The sequence below is a fragment of the Eretmochelys imbricata genome, chromosome 4 (genome assembly GCF_965152235.1).
Source record: "Eretmochelys imbricata isolate rEreImb1 chromosome 4, rEreImb1.hap1, whole genome shotgun sequence".
Classification (NCBI taxonomy): domain Eukaryota; kingdom Metazoa; phylum Chordata; order Testudines; family Cheloniidae; genus Eretmochelys; species Eretmochelys imbricata.
The window spans coordinates 137,570,632-137,595,499 of record NC_135575.1 but is presented as its reverse complement, the minus strand read 5'-3'; the positions used below and the strand labels follow the sequence as shown (position 1 = coordinate 137,595,499).

Sequence of the window (24,868 nt, the reverse complement as noted above, 5' to 3'; positions counted from 1 at the left end):
GGCACGGTGCTGTGGGGCGGGGGGGTTGCCGTGGGGAGCGGGGGGGGCACAGTGTTGGGGGGCGGTAGAGAGGAGGGGCAGGTTTCCGTGGGGAGCACAGTGCTGTGGGGCCGGAGGGGGGCTGCCGTTAGGGGCAGGATGCTGTGGGGGCGGGGGGGTTGCCGTGGGGAGCGGGGGGGCACGGTGCTGGGGGGAGGGGGCTTGCCGTGGGGAGCGGGGGGGGCACGGTGTTGGGGGGGCGGTAGAGAGGAGGGGGCAGGTTTCCGTGGGGAGCACAGTGCTGGTGGGGGCGGGGGGGTTGCCGTGGAGAGCGGGGGGGCATGGTGCTGGGGGGGCGGAGGGGGGTTGCGGTGGGGAGCGGGGGGGCACGGTGCTGGGGGGGCGGTAGGGAGGAGCGGGTAGGATGTTTCCGTGGGGAGGGGGCTCATGACGGTATAGGGGCGGGGGGTTGGCTTTGTACCGAGCAGGCCACTTTAGGCCACCGCTATTTGCATATGTTAATATAATGCAAACGAATCGCACGCTAGTCTGCGCCGCAGCGCCCTCTGGGGGAATTTGCTCTTCACGGGTTGAGCCACGGAGCAGAACGCGGCTTTCTCGTTGGCCGTGTTGTTATAGCTACTATGGTTGTCAATCATTCCTCTACTCCCGCCCGCTTGGTCACCCTTAAGATTCCATAGGATGGAATCCCTGTCACTCTTCCTCCTAAATCTTAGGACTCTGAAACCGTCTCCCGATAAATTCGTGTGAAACGCCCTATATGAACTCTCGCCACATTATTCGTTGAGATCACCTGTCAATATCTGTGACAGGAGGACATAATTGGACGAGGGTGATCGATGGGCCGTTTTCCCACCTCGTTGGCCATGTCCCATTTCTATTGGTCAGTTCTCTTGTCGCTCTGGCCCCTGAAGCTGGCGATTGGCACAATCTGTAGGACTGTCCCACCCCCCCCAGGAAGGGGCACGCTCGGGGCCACTTAGCGCCGGCGCAGTGCCGCTGTTGGCTGCGGCGGTGGCGGCTGCTGCTGAGGCGAGCGGCCGGGCCGCGCTGCGGATGGAGCCGCTGCAGAATGGCGGTGGCAGCGCCGAGGCGGCGTCGACGAGCGGCCCGGAGGAGAAGCGGCGGCGGGAGCCCGTCCTTTCGCGGCGGCGGCGCAGCAACAGCGGGGCCGGGGCCGACGCTGACAGCGGGGCCGGGCCCCACCCCCGCGAGCGGGGCGGTTCCGTGACCCGCCAGCGCCTCGACTCCCTCCGCAAGAGCCGCCCGCGTAAGTGATGCGGGGTGGGGGGCAGCTGGGGCGGAGGTGATGCTGGGGCGGGGCTGGGGAGGAGGGAGTGGGGGTGGGCGGGGCAGGGGGCGGGGCTGGGGAGAGGTAGGGGCGGGGTAGATGAGGCTGGGCGGGCAGGGTCAGAGCTGGAGAAGAATGGGGCAGGTGGAAGTAGAGCTGGGTGGGGGAGGTTGAAGTATGGGGCGGGGGGGTAAGGAGAAGTAGATGGGTAGAAGTAGGAGGGGTTAGGAAGGGAGTGGCGAAAGGTGGAGCTAGAACCTGGATGGGGAATGAACGAGCCACACAGGGAGCCGTACACGTCAGGGCTTGAGCCATGGTGATGGGGGAGAGCTGCAATGGTGATGGGGGAGAGGGCTGAAGGGGGAACTAGGTAGGGTGGGTAAGGCGCAAATGAGATCAGAAAAAACATGTTTTAGAAATGTTGTGTTAGAAATGGCATGTAGAATGAGGAAGCTGGAAAAAGGAACACTGCCTTCATCTTAGCAGGGCATGGAGCAGCTGCTGTTGAGGTGGCTCTAACATATGAAATTTATTTTTCATAATAGAAAGCATCCACTGGTCTGGATGTTATTTATGCTGATTTCTAGGGAGTACTGCTCAGTGCCAGTTTCACACAATGTGAGCATCCTAGGCTTCCACTCCTCCTTCCTCACTTCAAGTTCAAATTGTGCAGAACTGCTGCAGCAACGCAGTTGTGTCAGGAAATGACTTCCAAAGCTGAAACTGCATAGTTGAGTAGAAGACATTAGAAAGAATTCCAAAGTATAAGATGAAAGAAATTATCCCTTTATTAGGAACCTGTTGATACTTTCTATATTTTATATATAGGAAAGTAATAGCCATAACAAAGGGTATCCATCATTATAATTACAGGTAAGGAAACTAATTTTTTCTTCATGATATATGAGCATGCACTTGTGTGGATATCTTTAATGGGAAATAGCAAGCAGCAAATACCAAATTCCAAAGTGGGAAAGAAAGTAAATACAAAACATTTATCTCAAAATGCCCCAGGAGAAATTAAAATGGAAAATTTTTTGTTCATTTTTGTAATTTGAGACTTTATTTGCTTGCTTAGTTTGAGGGATCCTGAAGGAGTCAAAGGTTGCATTGGCTGAGGAGAGACAGTCTTATAGTGTTTGAAGGAATTGCAGATCTTAAGGGGGCATACTGAATAGTATAAAGCTCTATTATTCCAAGCTATGGCTTTAGAGAGTCCTTTGCAGATTTTGCCTTGAGGGGGGGATCTTATTGGATGCTTTGCATGCTTAGTGTATAACTTGATCCATTGTCAGGTTCCAGAGTAACAGCCGTGTTAGTCTGTATCCGCAAAAAGAAAAGAAGGACTTGTGGCACCTTAGAGACTAACAAATTTATTGAGCATAAGCTTTAATGAGCGAAGTGAGCTGTAGCTCGTGAAAGCTTATGCTCAAATAAATTTGTTAGTCTCTAAGGTGCCACAAGTCCTCCTTTTCTTGATCCATTGAGAAGATTGAGTATTGAAGACCTTCAATCATAAAGGAACAAATATAACTTTCTTCACTCTTTGATCTAGTGTTCATAGACATTAAAGCCCATTTCACATTCAAAGTAGATTTAGACTTGGAGCAAAAATAAGGGCACCTTTTTATGTTTAGAAAGTTAGTACCTGGACTAAGGATCATCTTTTTAAAAGAAGCATTGAAATGGGGTTCTTTAATTCACCAAGTTTACTCTCCTAATTTATGTAAAAAAACAAATATGGTGAAGCTTCCATTAGGGAATTGAAAAGGCTTTGGAGAGCTACAAAACAAGGTTGAAATGTCAGTTTCATCATATGCCTCACAGGAGAATCCCAGTGAAACAGAAGATGTGAGATGGCTGGGTCTAGAAATGTTGGGTTAATATTCCTGAGGATTGAATCTTGGGTATCTTTATAAACCTTGGGATCTGCAGCCTGAGAGACCAGCGTGGTGTACTTACGATTACAGGTAGTCTGTCTAGACTTATTTTCCAGATCATTGATGATTTAAGAAATAAGGGAAAGACATTCACGAGTAGATTCTTTCACAGGTAGAATGTGTGTCCATCATCTGTGTTCAGTGATCGCATTGGCAAGAGTATAGTACTAGTACCCTCTTGTTTTATGTTACAAGTAAGTCTAAATGAGAGAACCACTTAATGGGCAGATGATCAAAGACTGTCCTAGTTTAGCTCCCACTTATCTGGCGCTGGTATGTGGCAAATAATCCTTTTGACCTTGAAGTTTGTCTTGGCCTCCATATACATTACACTAGTAGATGAGCCTGCTTCTTCAAGTAAGAAAGGATTCCAGTGGCTTTGTCGTTCAAGTTGATGATCTTTGTTCCTTTCTGTATGTTGCTTTGTGGAATAAAAAGATGTTCCTGGAAATTTATGTGAAACAGGGTTCCTATGAGATCTCTGGCTGCTCTTGAACTAATATCAAAATCTAAAATTAGTGCCAATTCAAAAAGTATTTAGTGGTGGGGCATTACTCTCTGTATTTGCATGTGCACAATGCCAATGTACATATGAAAATTGATCCAGAGATAACTTATTTATTTTCCTCGTACTTGCACACTTACAGGACTATGGCACAGTTAAAAGAACCTTTTCTCCACACAGTTCAGTAAGTACATTTTTGGTAGTAGGTAATGTAGTAAATAGCCCAGATGAAGAAAGAGGGTATCAGTATCATATCTATTTTGATAAGACTGTAGGAGAAGATATGCCAAATGACCTGGACATGAATAGACAACGTTTTCCCTCAAGTGTAGGATATAAAACCGATGATGACTAGATCCAAATGATTCATGGAATCTATGCGGTAATGAGTGTTGTTTCTGTTAACAGAAATAGATTGAACAAGGATAGAATCCACTTGTCTTTGTAGACACTACGAACAACTGCAAGAAAATACTTTGCATATGCTCTGAGAGCAGCACTGGGATTATTAGTCCTGTGTACAGATATTTTCCTTTCATATAAATGTACTGACATAGAAAATAGAAGAGGAAACATCAATAGTTCCCCAGTAGGGAATAGGGTGCATGGTGTGTGTCTAGCTGGAGAGCATTGTGGAATGAAGTATTTGGATGAAAAAAGAATTTTGGGTCACAAAAAGTTTAGAATTTGAGCATTTTTTAAAACTTTTTTAAATTAAAATTTCTAAAGAAAGTTGTTCCAAATTTTAAAAATCTAAACATTTCATTTTGAAAATGGTGAAATTAAATGTTTTGATTTTTGCTCTTGTTTTTATTTATTTAGTTTTTTATTAAACAATTCAGTGAAATTGGCGTAGATTCGTGAAATGTTTCAGAATCTACTTTGCCAGAAAAAAGTTTTGGTAGAAAAATTTCATCCAACTCTTGTCCTAGGTGTTCTGGTCTCGTTGTCTGATTTCTGTGAAAGGGCTTCTGTATCTTTCAGCCTTTCAAATACTGGATATTTGATCAAATCCAGCCAAAGATGTAAACTACACATAACATTTAGAACAGAAAGTAATGTAAATAACTGGAGGTAAAAATAAAATATTTTGGTAGTTATTTTGTTGTCTTAAATTTAAGTCCTGATTTAATTACCTTTTATGATTTGAAATTTTATATAAAATATTAATTACTAATGAAGCTCCATTTTAGAGAGGTGAAGAAGTGTAGATTTAGTACAGCTTTTTATTAAACATGTGTTTAATAAATTGTCTCAGTTGTATAATTTCCATAATGGTACAAGGTGGTTAAGATTTAATACGGAATATTTTAGAGTAAGTAGAGAGATGCTGTTCTACATTTAGCTGTCATCTGTAAGTTTCCAGTGCTCTGTAGGCTAAACTTCTTCTTAGCTTTTACTATAATTGTTTCATAACTTAAAATCAGTCTAAAAGTACAGTTTGAGCTTCATAACTTTTTGAGATCTGTGATTATATCATCATTTTTCACAGGGTGGATTTGATTTAAATCAATTTGATTTAAATCATGATCAGTAGTCACTAGTCAGGAAGACTCGATTTAATCATGGATTACTACAGAAAAGTGCATTCTTGTTGGTGGTTATAACCTAAGTACATATTCTTCACAATTTAGAGGTGGACGTAGTGGGTTTGTGTGTGGGGGGTGTGTGTGAGAGAAAACCTGGATTTGTGCTGGAAATGGCCCAACTTGATTATCATACACATTGTAAGGAGAGTGATCACTTTCAATAAGCTATTACCAGCAGGAGACTGGGGTGGGGGAGGTATTTTTTTCATGCTTTGTGTGTATAAAAAGATCTTCTACACTTTCCACGGTATGCATCCGATGAAGTGAGCTGTAGCTCACGAAAGCTTATGCTCAAATAAATTGGTTAGTTTCTAAGGTGCCACAAGTAATCCTTTTCTTTTTGCGAATACAGACTAACACGGCTGCTACTCTGAAACATTTCTTGAATGGTTCACCTTTAGCTCTGAAGTTTATTGTAGTTGGCATTATGGAGGGATGATTGCTGGATGTCCATGTCCTAGCCAACTCCTCTTCTTCAGCAGTTAAGGTTTGACCCTGGTACTGAGTATTGAGAATATTTGCAAGAAAATAAGCTGGAGGTAGTGCTTGTCCCATTCGTTTTTTTTAATGCTTGTAATTTAACTCTGTCATTGCATATTTCTCTTTTTAAGATCTCAGTTCCTTCCAAATTTCAACAGCATCAGCAGTAAAACAGCTGTTTCCCTGCATTTTGTTCAAGGCTACAGAAATAGGCTTCAGGGTACTCAGCCTGTGTTCAACATTTCTCTTAAGCCCAATGTTGAGAACTTTGGCTGTGACAGTACCATCTATTCTTTCATGATTTAGTTCACAAACTGTCATCAGATTAGGCTAGTTCTTGATATAGTGTTCAAAACAGTCCACTACTGAGTTCCATTGCCGGTCTTGTGGGAGAGTTAGCTTGGTTCCTCCCACTTTTTTTTTCAGAGCAGCTGCTGCCAAGTGGTTGTTACGGCAGTATTTTGAAATTTCAACAACATTAGCCTTTATTTTTTGGAACACTGAAGTCTTTGGCTAGGAGGTGCATCAAATGAGCACTGAAACTGTATGTTGTTAGCTTGGGACTCACTTCTAAATTTCTTCTTATCTTGGATACATTTGTAGCATTGTCTGTGACCAAGCTGCATACTAGACATCTGAATTTTTTTTCACGGTGTGTTATAGCTTTTACTGCTACTTCTTGTAAGTATTCTTCTGTGTGTGCATTTCCTGATGTATCAATTGTTACTGTAAGGAAGACATTCCCTTCTTCTGTTGTCACACAAGCACATACAACAAGATCATTGTGGACATTGCTCTACCCATCAAGACTCAAGTTAACAATTTCACCCTCTAGACCTTTTGCACACTGCTCAATTTCTCTTTCATACACTTTTATGCAGCAATTTGCCTGTCACACCTGCTGTTGGGTGGACTGTATCCTGGTCTTAATGACTGAACCATGTTAATGAAGTGTGGGTTCTCAATCATACGGAAAGGAGAGCTTGTTGCATAAACAAATCAGGCAATTTTGTCATCAGTTACCTCTTTTTGTAATCTGCTGGTTGTTATCACAAACTTATCTATGGTTGTTTCTGGATGATGGAGATTTTTTTTCTTTTTTGCGCTTCAGGTGATATCCTGTGGGTATGTGAAATACATGATGTGACTGAAACACTATCATTGGCAGATAACTCTGAAACTATAGGTCATATGCCATAAGTCCTCTTATATATACTTATATATATACTCTTAATATACTATATGCCATAAGTCCTCCTTTTCTTTTTGCGGATACAGACTTACACGGCTGCTACTCTGAAACTATAGGTTTCAGAGTAGCAGCCGTGTAAGTCTGTATCCGCAAAAAGAAAAGGAGGACTTATGGCACCTTCGTCTCTAAGGTGCCACAAGTCCTCTTTTTCTGTTTGCTGAAACTGTAGAAAATGATGGTGCTCTTGAAGGTGGCTAGTCTTCCGAATCCTGTATGTTGAGGATGGATTCTCCTAAACAAAATAAGTCAATACAGTTATTTAATTATTATTCCCATACTGCTCATTCAGTATTACTCATTGCATTCACTGACAGTATTGCCTTAAAGGTGAAATTGTAAAAGGAAAATCTGCATCTTTCAACTAGTTATTTTTTATCACAACTGCATCTAAAATGATAGTAGCATAGAGTAACAACTATATTTTTTGCTCAAACATGACAATGCAATAATAGTCCAGAAGGCAGGCAGTCCTTAAGAAAGAAGTATGGAATAAAAAAGTTTACCAACCTGAAGATCCTGCATGTTCAGACATGTTACTTTCATCATCTTCAACGCAGCTTCCTCCTGAGATGGAACACGTCTCATGATGTTGTTTCATTCGGGCAGCCAGGCCTTGCATTTCTTTGTCGCAGTGTTTGCATTTTGCACGCATGCCTGTCTTACCCCCAGGTAGAGGAACTTCATTAAAATATTCCCAAACCTGCTCTCTTTTCTGGCCTGCTGCCATTATAGGTTTGCCCTTCTAGTGAGAGAATGGTATGGTAGATCTCAAACCAATGAAAGCTACACTCAGAAAGACCTCAAGACTTCTGGAATATGGTGCTCAAACAGTTTCACTTTTGTTTCTACTGCCTGTCCCTCCCTTCTCATGTTTATCTCCAGACTTCTTCTCCTTATCCAGATCTATTCGCCCCCAACAATCTTCTATTCATTGAACTTTTTTTGAAACTTTGTACTTTTAGAGAGAGGTAAGGGATTGACTCTGTGTACACAAATTTTGGAGAGGGACAGTAGGGTTGAGGTCTGTTATTTCTCACCTCTGTATATTTTATTTTTATTTATTTAGAAACATTTTTGCTGTTAACAAGCATGTTATCTCTGGAGACACAAATTCACAGTTTGAGAACTGTGAAACTAAGCATCTCTGATGGTATCTTCTAGACTGAGCACTGAGTCCCATTAGGTAGATGGAAAGATTAATCTAAATAATCTTTACAGAAGCCCTTTGAACCCCAAAAAATTGGGTCCCTAATCCATGAACTATTGGAACTCATTTACAAAACTTTTCTTAAACCTTACATAAATGTATAGCCTCATACTATAGAATTAGAATTTATAATCCCTGTTTCATGATGATATCTTTGAGCTATAATGTATCTTAATTAAAACTATCTTTAGATAAGTTTTTTTCCTCCAAAAGCATTTTATCAAAAAATCTGATTTAAATAAAAAAATCTGATTGTTTTGATTTTTTTTAAAAATCATTGATTTTTATCCACCTGATTTTTCATCAGACACTTCTGTAGTTTTTATAAACAAGAAAACAGAAAATTTATGCACTCTACCAGGTTCAGATTCCATAATGTCCGGAACTGCTATATGCTTTTCAGAACAAATAAAAGCATTACATGTTCCTTGCCCCAAAGAGCTCACACTTTAATTTTTGATTTGACTTGCGGCTGAAGAGGAAAGGAGAAGGGCAAGAGTTACTATGAGAATAACACATGGTTACTTAAGGCTTGTCCACGCATGGAGTTATTCTGTAACAGTTAGATGTTTAGGGCAGGAGGGTTGCAGAAAGCAGGCTTGTGTCTGTATGATGCATGTACCACCATGTGCCTAGTCTGAGTGACGGAGCGGGGTGTTAATTGCCTCCCTCATTTCACGGGAATCTGCCTCAGATCTCCACAAAACATTCATGGAGATACTGGGCAATCCGCTGCCGCAGGTTCTTTGGCAGAGCTGCTTTGTTTCTTGCCCCATTAAGGGTAACTTTTCCTCGTTATTCTGCTGTCACAGGGGAATGGGGCGACCATTGCTGCACACAGGTGAGCCGCATAAGAGCCAGGGTGGAAGTTGCAGTCTTGGAGAAGAACCTCCCTTGATTCCCTGCTCACCCTCAGCAGTGAGATATCTTCCATAATTAACACAGCCTGGGGAAAATGTGGGGACAGTAATGATTATAAGGCCCATTCCCTACAGTGCTGACTTTCCCAAGAGCTATGTGCCCAGTGTACAGTATGGTCCTGGAATACTAATTTCCCCTGCGATTACTCACCATTTTGAGGGTCTTGTGGCTCATGTGTGCTGGCCTGGGGTCAGCCAGTTAGTGATAGGTATGTGAATAGTGGCTGTGTTTTAAATAACTGAATCAGTGGTCTCTGTGTTGCAAACAATACTGCTTCTGTAAAATGTTGGCGGAATTAGAAAGCGGCCACCAAGAACTAAAGAGGACTTTCTGCATGATGTCATGATGCACTCTGCAGCCGAAAAACAAGAATTGAAGGAGTGGCAGGACAGCGAGAAGAGGGAATGAAAGGAGAACGTGGCGCGCCAGAATGAAGCCACGGAGCAGCTCTTAAACATTATGGAGCGCCAAGCGGACACGCTCCAGGTGCTACTAGCACTGCAAACTGAGCAGCTCTGCGCCCATCTGCCCTCCCCTGCAGCTGCTGTCGCAAAACTTTTTCCTATGTGCCCCCCAGACCCAACCAACACACAGTTATCAACCTCCTGGCTCCAATCTGTACCTGCGTCATTTCACTCCTCCCCCATCATAGTCCAACATTGTGGACTCCAGTACCCACTGCACTCAACACCCGGCCCTCTGCAGTTTAATCCTGCTGCAGTGCAGTACCTGCTGCACTGTACTCCAAAGGAGAAGGTTGGATAGGATACCTAAACATACACAAATCTTTAAATGTCCCAGGACCCCACCTCCTCCTGGGACCCTCCCTTTCCCCATCCTCCTCAATGCTGATGTATTTTTTTTGTTTGTCTCTCTCCTCCGGTTGTTGTTTTTTAATAAAAGAATTGTTTTGGTTTGAAAGCAATCTTTATTCCATTAATTGAAAGCAAACAGAGCTTTGCAAAGCAACAGGCAATTTTCTTAAACCTTCATAGTGCATCGTCTGTACCAATCACAATCACCTCCTAGAATTACAAGCACTGCCCTCCCGAGCATAGCAACACATATTAGTGGCTTTCAGCTTCAAATTGCTGCCTCAAAGCATTCCTGATGCTTGTGGTCCTGCGCTGCGTCCGTCTAATAGCCCTGGTCTCTGGCTGTTGAAATTCAGCCTCCAGGTGTTGAGCCTCAGTGGTCCAGCCCTGAGTGAAGCTTTCACCCTTCCCTTCACAAATATTATGGAGCATACAGCACGTGGCTATAAGCATAGGAATATTGTCAGCAGCCAGGTCCAGCCTCCAATATAGGCAGCGCCAGTAGGCCTTTAAACGGTCAAATGCACAGTCAACAGTCATTCTGCACTTGCTCAGCCTGTTGAACTGCTCCTTGCTGCTGTCAAAGTACCCCGTCTATGGCTTCATAAGCCACAGCATTAAGGGGTAAGCAGGGTCTCCCAGGATCACAATGGGCATTTCGACTTCCCCTATGGTGATCTTCTGGTCCGGGAAGAGAGTCCCCGCTTGCAACTTCCTGAACAGGCCAGTGTTCCGAAAGATGCATGCGTCATGCACCTTTCCGGACAAGTCTGCGTTAATGTCTGTGAAATGCTGACGGTTATCCACAAGCGCCTGGAGAACCGCTAGAAACACCCCTTCCGATTAATGTGCTAGGTGGTCTGGTGCCAGAATTGGAATATGCCTGCCATCTATCGCCCCTCTGCAGTTAGGGAAGCCCATTTGTACAAAGCCATCGACAATGTCATGCACTTGCCCAGAGTCACGGTCTTTCAGAGCAGCATGCGATTAATGGCCCTGCACACTTCTATCAACATGCGTCCAACAGTCAACTTTTGCACTCCGCACTGGTTAGTGACTGATGGGTAGCAGTCTGGAGTAGCCAGCTTCCATAGTGCAATCACCGCGCGCTTCTCCAGTGGCAGGGCAGCTCTCCTTCTCATGTCCTTGTGCCGCAGGGCTGGGGTGAGCTCCTCACAGTCTTATGAATGTGGTGTTCCTCATCCGAAAGTTCTACAGCCACTGCTCATCATCCCAGACGTGCATGACAATGTGATCCCGCCACTCAGTGCTTGTTTCCCGAACCCAAAAGTGGCTTTCCACTATAATCGGCACCTCTGTGAATGCCACAACCAATCTCGTGTCGTAGCTACTATGCCTGGTGAGATCAATGTCGCACTCCTCTTGCCTTTGTAGTTTAAGGAATACCTCCACTGCCACTCGTGACACGTTAGTGAGAGCGAGCAGCATATTGGTCACCAGTGCGGGATCCATTCCTGCAAACCAAAGAGGCAGAGCATGCAGTACACAAACCGTTGAAAGATGGCGCCAAATGCAGACAGAAGCACAGAGATTGTTGGGATGCAAAGTAATGCATCATGGGACATTAGGACAGGACCCAGGATGCCCCGTGACCCCCTCTGCTTTCCCACAACTCTTAGCGGGGGAAGAGGAATAGATTCTCTGTGGGATAGCTGCCCAGAGTGCACCGCTCCGAATACCGCTGCAAATGCCGCGAGTGTAAACACGCTATTGCGCAGGCAGCTGACAGTGTGAACACACAACAGCGGTTTCCCTTCAGTGCTCTCTGAGTGGCGCTGTAAGTGCCGGCGATGTAACTCGGCCAGTGTAGACATACTCTCGGTGTCACCGCTAAATACAAGGTGGAACAGCTTGTTTAACATAAGTAGTTAACACGTTTCAAGAGACCATTCAAGGTGAAGTGGCCAGTTAACACCTCTTCAGTCATAGGGGGAAAGGAGAAAAGAAAAAAAAAGCTGAGAGCCAGTCTGTTATTGATTGTTGTAATAAGCCATAAATCCAAGTGTTTCTATTCAGTCCACGATTTTTAGTATCTAACAGTTATGAATTTAAGCTCCCAGGCTCATCTCTTGCAGGTTTCCTTTTAGGATGAGAACTGAGAAGTCAGATATAGTGCTTTGTGAAAAGTGTTCACTCACAGGTGATACGGTGTTTTTGGCCTGGTCTACACTAGAAAATTAAGTCAGTGTAACTACATCACTCGGATATGAAAAATCCACACTCCTGGGGGGCGTAGTTAAGCCAACCTAACCTCCAGTGTAGACAGCACTAGGTTGAATGAAGAATTCTTCCATGCACTAGCTACCGCTGCTCAGGGAGGTAGACTGCTGACAGTCCTACTCTGATGGGAGAACCCCTCCCATCAGCATAGGTGGTGTCTACACTGACACTCTACAGCAATGCTGCTGTAGCATTTCAGGTGTAGACAGGCCCCTTGTGTAGCGATTGTCTTGTTTCACCCACATAATTATTAGGGCATTTAATGCACTGAATGGGGCACACCACGTTTTGTGATAGGCATGTGTAGGATCCATGGATCTTGAAAGGTATGTTGGGGGTGTGTGGATCATTGTGGCAGTGGAGATATGTGTACTAGTTTTACACCTGTTGTTCTGGTGCTGCTTTGAGGTGGTGTGTCCTGGCCTGTGGGGAGCTTGCTTCTGATGATGAGGTTGGGGAGTTGTTTGAAGGCCAGAAGAAGGAGTTCAGGAAAGATTTCTTTCAGGATATGGTCCCCATCAGATATCTTGGCACGATGTTAGACTAGACGATTCTTGTGGTCTCTTCTGACTCTATGGTTCTATGATTCTAAGTATGGATCGTAATTGTTTAATGATACTCTGTATAGGTTCCAATATTATGTGATCGGTGATGACTACGGGTATGCGGATGGAGGGGGTTTTGTCTCCAAGCGGGTTGTCTTGGGGTATTTGAGTGGCCTGTTCCATGATACAATCTACTTCTCTGGTAGAGTGTGCTTGTTTGGTGAAGGCATTTTTAAGTGTGTTAAGGTGTGTACCCTGGACTTTCTCCTCAGAGCATATCTGAGTTCCTGACTATAGATAACAGATTTCTTGGTGAGTTTGGGATGGTTACTGGGACTGTGAAGGTAGGTGTAGCGATTCATAGGCATTTTGTGGAATTTTTTGGAAACTGCATGGCATGAAATTGTTTATTAACAAATTGGTTCTCTGTACAATTTAACATCTTTGTTCTGCAGAAATTAAGACATAATATGTGTTGTTGTTTTTTTTTTCATCTTAGTCTTTCCTTGGTTTGGCTTGGATATTGGCGGGACCTTGGTCAAGCTTGTTTATTTTGAACCAAAAGACATCACTGCTGAGGAGGAGGAGGAGGAAGTGGAAAATCTTAAAAGTATCCGAAAATACCTGACCTCAAATGTAGCCTATGGATCTACAGGCATTCGGGATGTGCACCTGGAACTAAAGGACCTTACCCTATGTGGACGTAAAGGCAATCTGCACTTTATACGCTTTCCTACTCATGACATGCCTGCTTTTATTCAAATGGGCAGCGAAAAACACTTCTCAAGTCTCCACACTACCTTATGTGCCACGGGAGGTGGAGCTTACAAATTTGAGCAGGACTTTCGCACAGTATGCATTTTTGGTTTCTATACACTTAGGATACGGTAGTGAAGTCTCATGTAACTTGAAAGATTGTAAGATAAAGGCTGAAAGTAATTTCAGTCTCTGACTTAGCCTCTGAAAAGTCAAGTGTCCTAAATTGAGCTCAAGTTTAGAAATAAGCCCATCTCTGTAAACACAGATACTTACTATTTTAAGATTGTGCAGCTTTGCTGTGACTCCAGAATTATTCATTTTAATTTCCATGAAATATGCCTTTACAAGACTTGAATAGTCATTAGAATTAAGTCAGCTCTGCTACCTACCTTAACTTTATTTTTTCCATTGCTGTCTATTCATGAGCTTAATATTTGTTTCGTACTTGCCTGGTTGATTAAGGTTCATTTATAACTTATATTGCTGTGATTTGGTTAAGATTCTGTTGAATTAAGTGGTAAATTAACTGCAAGTGACTTGCTGGTCTAGATTCATCATAAGAAGGTGTGTTTCATTATAAGCGGAATATATGTGTAGATAATATATTTATAGCTTGATTGTATGTTAACTTTTTCAAGCCCAGGTTCTACAATATATTTATCACACAGCCGAACTGTATGGGGGTTTGGTGCAATGAAAAGATTATCATGCTGCTCCCTCCTGGCTTATTGTGAGGAAGTCAGCATTTTCTCTTTTACCCTTGACCCCTTAACTTTTCCAGATGTTGTGTGGCACTCTGGGCCTGATCCAAAACCCCATTGAAGTTAGGGGGAATCTTTCCATTGGCATTTGCTCAGGACTTCTATTACTTCCTACCCAATGGGGTGAGGATGTGCATGAACCTCGTTACAAATTGTCAAGCACTAAACTTAGATAGCACAGGGAGCATTCCACTCCGCACAATACAGATATATGTGGGAGAGCAGGAACTCTCTTGTGATCTGTACTCCACTCCTTCTGCCACAATTCAGAGCAAGGAGGGGTACTGTATGCACTGGTGAGTGCATTTTTCTAGCCCTGAGTATAAAAACATTAGATCTCTTCAGCTCTTTCATAATTTTATTTCCTTTAACAGATGGGTGACCTTCAACTTCGCAAAGTAGATGAACTTGACTGCCTTATTAAAGGTGTTTTGTACATTGACTCAGTTGGATTCAATGGACATTCAGAGTGCTACTACTTTGAAAACCCAACTGATTCTCAAAAATGTCAGAAGCTCCCATTCAACTTGGAGAATCCATATCCTCTCCTCTTGGTGAACATTGGCTCAGGGGTCAGCATCTTGGCTGTGTATTCCAAAGACAATTATAAGCGGGTAACTGGGACCAGGTAAGATCTATAAATAATGTGATTACCTTTAAGAGCAGTAGTTCTCATTTGTAGTGGTGACTCCTTTCACATAGCAAGCCTTGGAGTGCGACCCCCCCCCCCCTTAAATATATAAAAAATTGTTTTTAATTTATAACACTAATATAAATGCTGGAGGCAAAACGGGGCTTGGGGTGGAGGCTAACAGCTCCTGACAGCCCCCCCATGTAATAACCTTGTGACCCCCTGAGAGATCCCGACCCCCAGTGTGAGAACCCCTGTTTAAGAGCATAGTCTTGGAGCTTGGAATTTACTCGTGGTAAAAGATAGATCACATCTTCATGGACAAGTTGCTTTAAAAATGACTCTTATCTGACAGAACTTTGTTTCACCATAATATAGTACCTCCTCATTCCCACCCCCAGTAAGCAAAGGTCTTTTTTGTGGATGGCATGTCACAATCTTCTCCTTACCACAGTCAGCCTCTTCAGAAAGGCCAGTTCTTGACCTAGTCATCTGTCTGCTACTGCAAGAAACTAATATTTTTTTTTTTTTCATCAGAGGAGTGTAAATCATATTTTGGAAACAACCCAGGTATGCTCAAATAGATGAATTTTTAATGTGATCACTTTAATTCCAGTATTCAGGGTTTGGATTCTAACTTTTAAAAGATGTTCTACCCTTTATGAATGACGGGATGGTGTTCACAGTTCTAGTCAGGTCTGAAAGAATAATATAGCCACCTATTGTACAGCAGAGCCAAAGAGATCTGTGCATGTGAACTTTCGTGGACTTAAGGAATATTGTTGTTTACAAAAAAAGTACAGACAAAGATTGCACAGTGCACCTCAGGAAGGACAGTTTTGTTATACATCTTTGCCAGCATGTGTATGCAATTATTCAGCAGAACGTACTTTTTCCAGGCTTTGAACAATTAGACCCAAGTTCTGCAGTGAATTCCATATGGGCATACTCGCAGATTCATGGAGCTCATTGCAGGTTGACATCTTACATTGTACACAGCTGTTTGTTCAACACTGTGTCGTGAATATTGTAAGCGGAGAAAACCCACTTCTCGTTTAAGCAATAACTCTGGGGAAGGATGCTAAGCTGTGGGTTTATCTGTGGGCTGTGAAGTTACCCGAAGGAGGCAGATTTAAATGTGGTAAGAAAGGAGACATAAATCTAATTACTCTTTCTAGATTTCCAATGAGAAGGAAATGAAAAAATGCTTGGGCAGCACAGCTAATTTTTGGTATTCAGAGGAGTTTAGCTACATAACTTAATTAAAAAACAAAAACAAGCCCTTTTTTCTCCCTCTCCTCAAAGTGAGAGGTAGAAAATATCGCTTCTGTTTTGTTTTATTAGTCTTGGAGGAGGAACATTTTTTGGTCTCTGCTGTCTTCTTACTGGCTGCTCCACCTTTGAAGAGGCTCTTGAAATGGCATCCCTTGGAGACAGCACGAAAGTGGATAAACTGGTGCGGGACATCTATGGAGGGGATTATGAGAGATTTGGACTGCCAGGCTGGGCTGTAGCATCCAGGTAAGGATATACCTTGAGTTTTTGAGGATGCATATAATGTGCCTGAATGAAAAACTGGGGCAGCAAGGGTATATTTTTAGCACCTCAGTTTTTTTTTTTTGTAGAACTGGCACTGTGGAGAGTAGACTCACCATTCATGCACCCCCATGGCTGGGCTTAGCATAGTAGGCTCTCCTCTCTAGCACACCCTACTGACAACCTCTCCAGCCCTGCATTGGTGTGCTACCTCTTGTAACTCATGTAACTTTTGGTTACCCTGGAAGGAGTGGCACTAAAAGTCCAACAAACAATAGTCCCATGACCTCAAGTTCTGACTCAGTAGTCCTTCCACTCCCTGGTCTCTGGGGTCTTTGCACTACTTTTTCTGGTGGTCAGAAGGGGAATCCAGGCCTTTCCTCTTCTCTGGGTTCCATTCTAGGGACGCTGCATTAAGCAGGCAAGGTCTGTCTACTCAAGCCCCATTCTTCCACCCTGGGCTACTTCTTACCTTGGACATCTACAGGCCTCCCCACAAGTCAGTTCCTGGGCTCCCTGTTCACCTATGTGCCTCTCAGGATCCCTGAGGTCTTGGACTTCACCCTTCCTTCAGGGCTGTGGCCCCTGGAATTGTCCAACAAATCCCAAACCAAAAGGACAAACGTAAACCATTTCTGCCCTTCCCAGACTTGAACTTTAGTCCTTCCCAGTCTGCCCCAATACTGTGCTCCTCAAATGAACACCAACACCCAAGGACTTCCTCCTGGAGTCTTGTCTGTTTTGAATTCCACCATAGGAGCTAACTCTCAAAAACCAGTCGGAGAACACTTCAGTCTCCCTGGTCACTTGATTACAGACCTAAAAGTCACAATATTACAACAAAAAAACTTCAAAAACAGACTCCAATGAGAAACTGCTGAATTGGAATTAATTTGCAAACTGGACACCATTAAATTAGTCTTGAATAAAGACTGGGAGTGGATGGGTCATTACACAAAGTAAAAAACTATTTCCCCCTCTACTGTTACACACACCTTCTTGTCAACTGTTGGAAATGGGCCATCCTGATTATCACTACAAAAGGTTTTTTTCTCCTGCTGATAATAGCACACCTTAATTGATGTCTCTCGTTATAGTGTGTATGGCAACACCCATTTTTTCATGTTCTCTGTGTGTGTGTGTGTGTGTGTGTGTGTATAATCTTCCTGCTGTATTTTCCACTGCATGCATCCAGTGAAGTGGGTTTTAGCCCACAAAAGCTTATGCTCAAATAAATTTGTTTGTCTCTAAGGTGCCACAAGTACTCCTCGTTCTTTTTGCTGATACAGACTAACATGGCTACCTCTCTGAAACTTCTCCTCCTGTGGTTTTTCCTGATTCTCTTGCTTCACTTCAGTTGGACCAGTCTCCCATTCTGGGTCTCTTTCTAACTGATCTTTCTCTGTCCTTTTAAGGAAACCTGACTCGTTTCCAGTGGACCTCCTAATTCACCTAGTTAATCTTGAATTGAGCTCTCAGGCTCTTGTTAACCCTCTCAGTACCAGTGTGGGGTTTACACCCCATCACAATAACATAAGTCTATTTTAGACCAACATTAATTGTGATTCATTGTTACTGGGTTTACGTAATAGAGGCTGTAACTACATGATTGGAATTTTACATAATTCCATTAAAAATGGTATTGTGCATTCATTTTGGAATTGCGACATTGCTACATGCGTTCTGATACTGCATAGTTTTCTGTAAATGGACACTTAACTCTATAATTTTCTGCACAGCTTTGGGAATATGATGAGCAAGGAGAAGAGAGAGTCTGTCAGTAAAGAGGACCTGGCAAGAGCAACTTTAATAACCATCACCAATAACATTGGCTCCATAGCACGGATGTGTGCACTTAATGAGGTATTGAGAAATATGGAAAACAGCATATAACCTCTTTTTTTTTTTTTTCTGAGACAAACATGTACATCAATTACTCACGTGTGCCACCAGTCTGCGGTAGCTTGTTTTCAATTCTGTAGAAGCACCTTCATGCATACCTGTCCAGATGCTCTAGTTTAAATTGTAACCCTAGATTTCCCTTCCCCATATGGTCTAGGGGCCCATATGGTCTAGTCAAATAATAGCTCTACAATTCAAAGTCTTGTAAATAATAATAATAATAATAACATGATGTGTTGTCATTTATTGGTCCAGTCAATTTCCCTTATTATTCAGGAGGTAAATTGCTTTTCTGGGAGAGTTGAGGGAACTGTGGAATAGCAATGTGTTTTAGTCTCCTGGAACTGCAGGTAGAAAGTGATAAGCATTATCCTGTTTCTTCTCAGGCACAAAATTATCATATCTTGTCCCTGCTAGGAATCCAAACTAAGTGCATCAGTGAAAAGAGACCTATACCTGCTGAAAGAGGACCTTCTGTATGTCATTTGTTCTAGTTACTCTTGCATTTTTAAGCTAATACAACGCTCATGGGCCTTAGTGGGGTTGTCTCTCTGAGCTCTGTGCTTTCAGCTTCTTTACAGTGCTGCCTTGTTGCATTCATGTCAAGCAGCATTGTACAGGGCTATGAAAGAACTGAGACCTGTTCTTCACTTTATTTTAGGGCTGTTTGAACAGGATTGAGTCCAGCAGTTTGAAGCATACTTATAACTTTCATAGTTCTTATCAGCATACAGTTACTATTCTGCACTAGTGCAAGGGCAATAAATGTATAAGGCACTATCTAAAATGGCAGCCAAAAACAGCCCTGCCCGTGGTATGTTCATTTCCCTCCCTCTCGCCCCCCCCCCACTCCCCCCTTCCTCCATGAATATAGAATCTAATGCAGACAAGGCACTGAACAATTCAGGTACAGGAAGATGTGGTGAATTCATTGGAGTGGAGAACACCATGGGAAGGTGTCACATTCTGGGGTACAGTCCACACCAGTGAGGAGTTGTCACTGCTTCCCCTGTAATCTGGGTGTCTCACAATGCTTTGCTGTTGCAGCTCCCACCTTGGGTCACTCACAAACAGCCTAACAGCATGCAGGTCACGCCCTGAGTGTCTCTGTATAGCCCTAGCCCAGCAGCTCTGACCCCAGCAGCCTGTCAGCAACACATGAGCGCCACTCTGACATTCAGCAGCCTAGGTTACTATTTGCAGGGTGATCACAACACACTCCCAGTCCAAAATTTTCCCTGAAAGCATTTGTTCTGCCCTCTCCCGGACAGTTCAGATATCATAGTTTCATTACCCCTGTAAGGGGTCAATATCCAGCAGACTACTATAAATGGTGTTACCAAATAGCTCAATTTAAACACAACACTTGATTATCTTTATTTAACTACAAACAGAGAGATTTTAAATGAGTACAAGTATGAGGTCTTAAGGTCAGAAATGGTTAAGAGAGAAATAAAGATAAAATGCTTTCTAGTAATTATCGCTTAACAAACTAGACTTGGTTCAAGGTAAAATCCTTACCACATGTTCCTAGCAACAGGGCTAACCAATTTCTCAGGTCATAACCTTTCCCAAAGTCCAAAGGCTGGTTCTTTTGTCTCTTAGGTGAAAGAGAGCAAGGGAGAGAGAGAAATCATGGGGTGATTTTGCCCCTCCCTCTTACAATCCAGTTACCCTTGGGAAGTGCATTTTCCTGAGAGTTACCCCTAGATAAAGTTCTTCCCACTGTGAGGATAGAGAGTGTTGTGATGAAAAAGGTTCTATGTTGTTGGTTAAAATGCAGCTAGATCTGTTCCTGCCCGCTCCATTGCCAAAGAATGGCCACTTGACTTGTGATTTGCCAATCAGCTTTGAAGACACCTGGCTAGAGGCGTCAGCTTATCCTTTGTCTTTGAGAAACAGGTTTACCCCCTTCCCAGAGTTGTCTGATAAACACATTTCAGTCATAATTTCAGTTTTATGTTCATAACTTTATATGTAATATGTCTACACACACATCACCATGATATTATTGACCAGGGAGTTACTAGTTTTCAAATGATACCTGACAAAGCATATTCTGTATAAAGATTATTTACAATGATATGTAGGGTGTGACTACAGGGGTGCATTCCGTCACAGAAGAATACATGGAAGAACAGGTTTGAAGGACCAGAGATGGTGCTCAGTCATGATGCTTCAGTCACTTTGGAACCTTACATTTCTTTATTGATTGAAGGATCAAGAAGCTGCAGAACTCCCTGCGCCAAGTAGGGAAAACATCTTTTTTTCAAGAGTATAGTTATTAAAACGTGGATGGAGATTGTTTAAACCCAAAATGTCACTCTGCAGAATCAGTGATGATGTATCCACTTCACTGCATAAGGTCACTTAAACATTTGGATTGTTCTGATTATTGGTTTCTTGATCTTCAAGCTGGTAGTGGGTGTGGAGGAAGCATACTTGCACTTTTAGTTTGCGGGACCAAAGGGAGTGTGGGAAGAGGAGTACCCTTCATTGTTCAACAGCATCCCTCTAGCCCAGTGGTTCTCAAACTTTAGCAAACAGGACCCCCATTTTGATTTAAATTTTTTCGGGGACCCCCAAGCCTCTCGGCTCAGCCCTTGCCCTGCTCCTTCCCTGGGGCCCTGCCCCTGCCCCACCCTTTCTCCGAGTCCCAGCTCCATGCTCACTCCATCCCCCCTCCCTCCGTCGCTCCCTCTCCCCCACCCTCACTCACTTTCACCAGGCTGGGGTAGGGGGTTGGGGTGCAGGAGGGGGTGCGGGCTCTGGGAGGGAGTTTGGGTGAGGGCTCTGGGCTGGGGTTGGAGTACGGGAGGGGCTGAGGCGTGCGGCACTTACCTCAGGTCGCTCCCAAAAGCGACCAGCACATCCCTCTCGCTGCGGCTCCTAGGCAGGAGGCCAGGGGGTCTCCGCGTTCTGCCCCTGTCCGCAGGCAGTGCCCCGGCAGCTCCTATTGGCCTCAGTTCCTGGCCAATGGGAGCTGCGGAGTCGGCACTCAGGGTGGGGACAGTGCATGGAGACCCCTCTGGCCCCCGCCCCAGAGGCTGCAGGGACGTGCCCGCCGCATTGGGGAGTCAGGATAGGTAAGACTGTTCCCCAGCGTGCTGGAGGCGCACCTGGGAGGGAGGGGGAGCAGTTTCTCAGCGCGACCCGTGGACCCCAGTTTCAGAAATGCTGCTCTAGCCAGCTGAAGGACTGGCATTGTTATTCCACAAGGGGTTCAGACTCATTAGCCAGAAAACATATGGCTGCAACTCAGGGTCTAGAGCAGAGGTGGGCAAACTACGGCCCACGGGCCACATCCGGCCTGCAGGACCCTCCAGCCCGGCTCCTGACCTCCTGGCCCCAGAGGCTCGCCCCCGGCCCCTCCCCTGCTGTTCCCCCTCCCCCGCAGCCTCAGCTCACTGCGCCGCCAGCGCAATGCTCTGGGCGGGGCGGGGGGGGCTGCGAGCTCCTGGGGCAGCGCAGCTGCAGAGCCCGGCCTGGCCCGGTGCTCGGTGCTGCGCGGTGTGTGGCTGGCTCCAGCCGGGTGGCGCAGCTGTAGTGCCGCCAGCCACTGGCGCTCCAGGCAGCGCAGAAGGGGGCAGGGGTTGAATAGAGGGCAGGGGAGTTCGGGGTGGTGGTCAGGGGGTGGGGGCGTGGATAGGAGTCAGGGCAGTCAGAGGGCAGGGGGTTGAATGGGGGCAGGGGTCCCGGGAGGCGCAGTCAGGAAGGAGGTGGGGGATTGGATGAGGCGGGGGGCAGTCAGTGAACAGGGAGAAGGGATGGTTGGATGGGGCAGGGGTCCCGGGGGGGCAGTCAGGAATGAGAGGAGAGGTTGGTTGGGGTGGTGGGGGGCAGTCAAGGGGTGGGGGTTTCAGGGGCGGTCAGGGGACAGTAAGGGGGGGGTGGATGAGGCAGGAGTCCTGGGGGGGCTGACAGGGAATGGGGGGGTTGGATGGGGCAGGAGTCCCGGGCGGGGGGGGCTGTCAGAGGGCAAGAAGCTGGGGGGGGGGGGGATGGAGGGGGGCCGGGCCACGCCTGGCTGTTTGGGGAGGCACAGCCTCCCCTACCCGGCCCTCTGTACAATTTCCGAAACCTGATGCGGCCCTCAGGCCAGAAAGTTTGCCCGCCCCTGGTCTAGAGAGTGGATATAAAGGGGTGTGAAAGGGACTCTGGAAAAGAACCTACCCTGAAATAAGCTGGATGCTGTGCTTTTAACATAAACTTTATCAACCCCTTTTATATTTGGATGTATTTTTGAGATCCTATTTGATGCTTTTAAGCAATCACTGTTCATCCTCTCCCCTTCAGTGCATTCTCTGTCTCCTCTCTTCCAGTATCTTGAACACCTGAACTTGCCTCTTGATTTCATCCCACTCTAGTTCCTCTTGTTCCACTACACTGCTGCAAGACCCCAGTCTGCTTGGTACTTCATTCTTTCCCAGTTGCAATTCTGTTCTGTTGGATTTGATTGGAGTTTTCCTAATGAGGATCTAAATACAGAAAGCTGCAAATACATCATGAGTCTCTTCTCAGCCCCAGACACCCCTCCCCTCACTCAAGACAACCATCCTCCATCTAACTGTCCTTTCTTGCATATCTGCTTTCTCCCTTGGTGTGAACAAAGGAATCACTATTAAGAGCATGGATATTTGGAGTGCTGTGAAGTTCAGTATCCAGACTTTAGTCAGTTTAACAAATACTGGCAACTTTAACTTGGCTTTTAGCTGACTTTTACTGCTCTGTTCGAAGCCATATTTGAAAAGCTTCATGTATCCTCATAATTAAATGTGAGAAGTGTAATATATGGATTCTCCTTCAGTGTGATAGCCTTTTCGTTGTTGTGAAGATGAAATTGAATTCAGCTTAAAGGTTCTCCTATCTTTTTTTATGTTTGCAGAACATTAATCGGGTGGTTTTTGTTGGCAATTTCTTGCGGATCAATACAATCTCAATGAGGCTTCTAGCATATGCTTTGGATTATTGGTCCAAGGGGCAGTTGAAAGCACTTTTCTTGGAACATGAGGTGAAGTTACTGTTTAAATCCATTGTGCCTTGTCAAAACTGAAGACCTTTTTATTTAAAATTATCTGATTATAGCATACCAATGTTGAGTTTCTTGGCATTGGCAACATATGTTTTGCAGCCAGTTCTATGCTTTTGTTACTATAGCCACAGTTATTGCAGAACTTCCAGTTCTAGGACTCTATCCATGTAACATTTATTGTTTCAGAAGTTAAAAATGCAAACTTTGTCTACTTTATTGCTAACTTTGTAATAGCTTGCCAACATCTACTTTTGAAAACTTTTCACCTGCCTATCTAACAATGTAATTTAAAAAAAAAAAATTGTTTCCTTGTATAAACAGTATAACTAGGAGTTGTAATAAGTTTACATACAGTAGTTAGGAATAGTTTTCTTCTGTTTTCTTTTATAACCAGTATTTTAAAACGGTATAAATATTTTTAATATTCCTTTCCCAGTATTTGTGTCAAACATATTTAAACCTTGAATCTAATAGAAAGTCTTTGCCTTTTGCTTTATAGGGTTATTTTGGAGCAGTTGGTGCTTTTCTGGAGCTTTTGAATTCAACTTGAGTCATTACAGATCCTGTACATTGGACATAAGGTGCAGGAGATTCTACCCTATTGGAACTCCCACATTTGTTTAGATTTTTTTTAAAGCATCTGCTAAGTGACTATTACAGTAATTGTACATGACCTAATCATTGAGGAAAAGAAAAGGACAAATGAATTTTTTGTAAACAGTTAAAATTAATCCTGAATCTTAATGTAGATTAGTTAATAATAAGAAATATTATTTCTGCAGTTTTTATTATCTGCTACACGTGTTGAGATAGTGTGGGAAGGTGCGAGATGGAGATAGTTTAATGTGAGACTTAGGCTATCCTGTTCTCAAAAGACTTCTTTTGTAAAATGCCAAGTGTCTACATTGTTAACTATTTTATATTTCACTTGCAATGTTTAATGTATGGGATTGAAGGACTTGAAGTATTTGTGATAGTATTGAATAGTGTATTGTTTATATATGAAAATTATCAAAACAGAACCCAGAAATATAAAAACTGACCTTTTTCTGAAAGTCCTTGTTTTTTGCCCTCTTCTGAACATTATAGTGGCCTGTAAAAACATCATCCTACAATCAGTAATGGCTTATTTTCTGGCAAGACAGTCACTGTTTTTTAGTCCTTATTTCTTGTTTCTCTGTCTCTTTTTTGGGTCTTGCTTTCTGTAAAAGTGTGTAGCAACTTCCTGCCATCTGCACCCTGGTGACTCCTTATAAGCCGACCAGAAACTCCTCTGGATGTGAGGGTTAAACCCTTATAATGTAGTTTTAGCAACGTGCAGCAGATATCTCACTTGAAATCCACTAAGAGTAAATTTAAGAATATTTATAACTAGTGTGTGTTACTTTTTTTTTTTTTTTTAAAGAATTGTATGTAACTTTACCAAAAATTATAATAATGCTATTCCTGATATACTCAGGC

General features: G+C 43.8%; 1 protein-coding gene across 3 annotated transcripts; it reads left to right on the top strand.

Moving 5' to 3' along the window:
* The first annotated feature begins 974 nt into the window (after nucleotides 1–974).
* PANK2 (pantothenate kinase 2) lies at nucleotides 975–24,462 on the top strand. Of its 3 annotated transcripts, XM_077816022.1 has the most exons (7): nucleotides 975–1,270; nucleotides 13,286–13,638; nucleotides 14,681–14,934; nucleotides 16,282–16,458; nucleotides 18,213–18,336; nucleotides 23,261–23,386; nucleotides 23,907–24,462. In XM_077816022.1, exons 1-7 carry the CDS (start codon nucleotides 1,057–1,059, stop codon nucleotides 23,955–23,957), a joined length of 1,299 nt encoding a protein of 432 aa, XP_077672148.1. In that variant the 5' UTR covers nucleotides 975–1,056; the 3' UTR covers nucleotides 23,958–24,462. The 3 variants fall into 3 exon arrangements, with proteins under 3 accessions (XP_077672148.1, XP_077672149.1, XP_077672150.1); XM_077816023.1 differs by lacking the exon at nucleotides 975–1,270 and having other exon boundaries at nucleotides 13,357–13,495; XM_077816024.1 differs by lacking the exons at nucleotides 975–1,270; nucleotides 13,286–13,638; nucleotides 14,681–14,934 and adding an exon at nucleotides 15,475–15,507.
* Nucleotides 24,463–24,868: the final 406 nt, after the last annotated feature.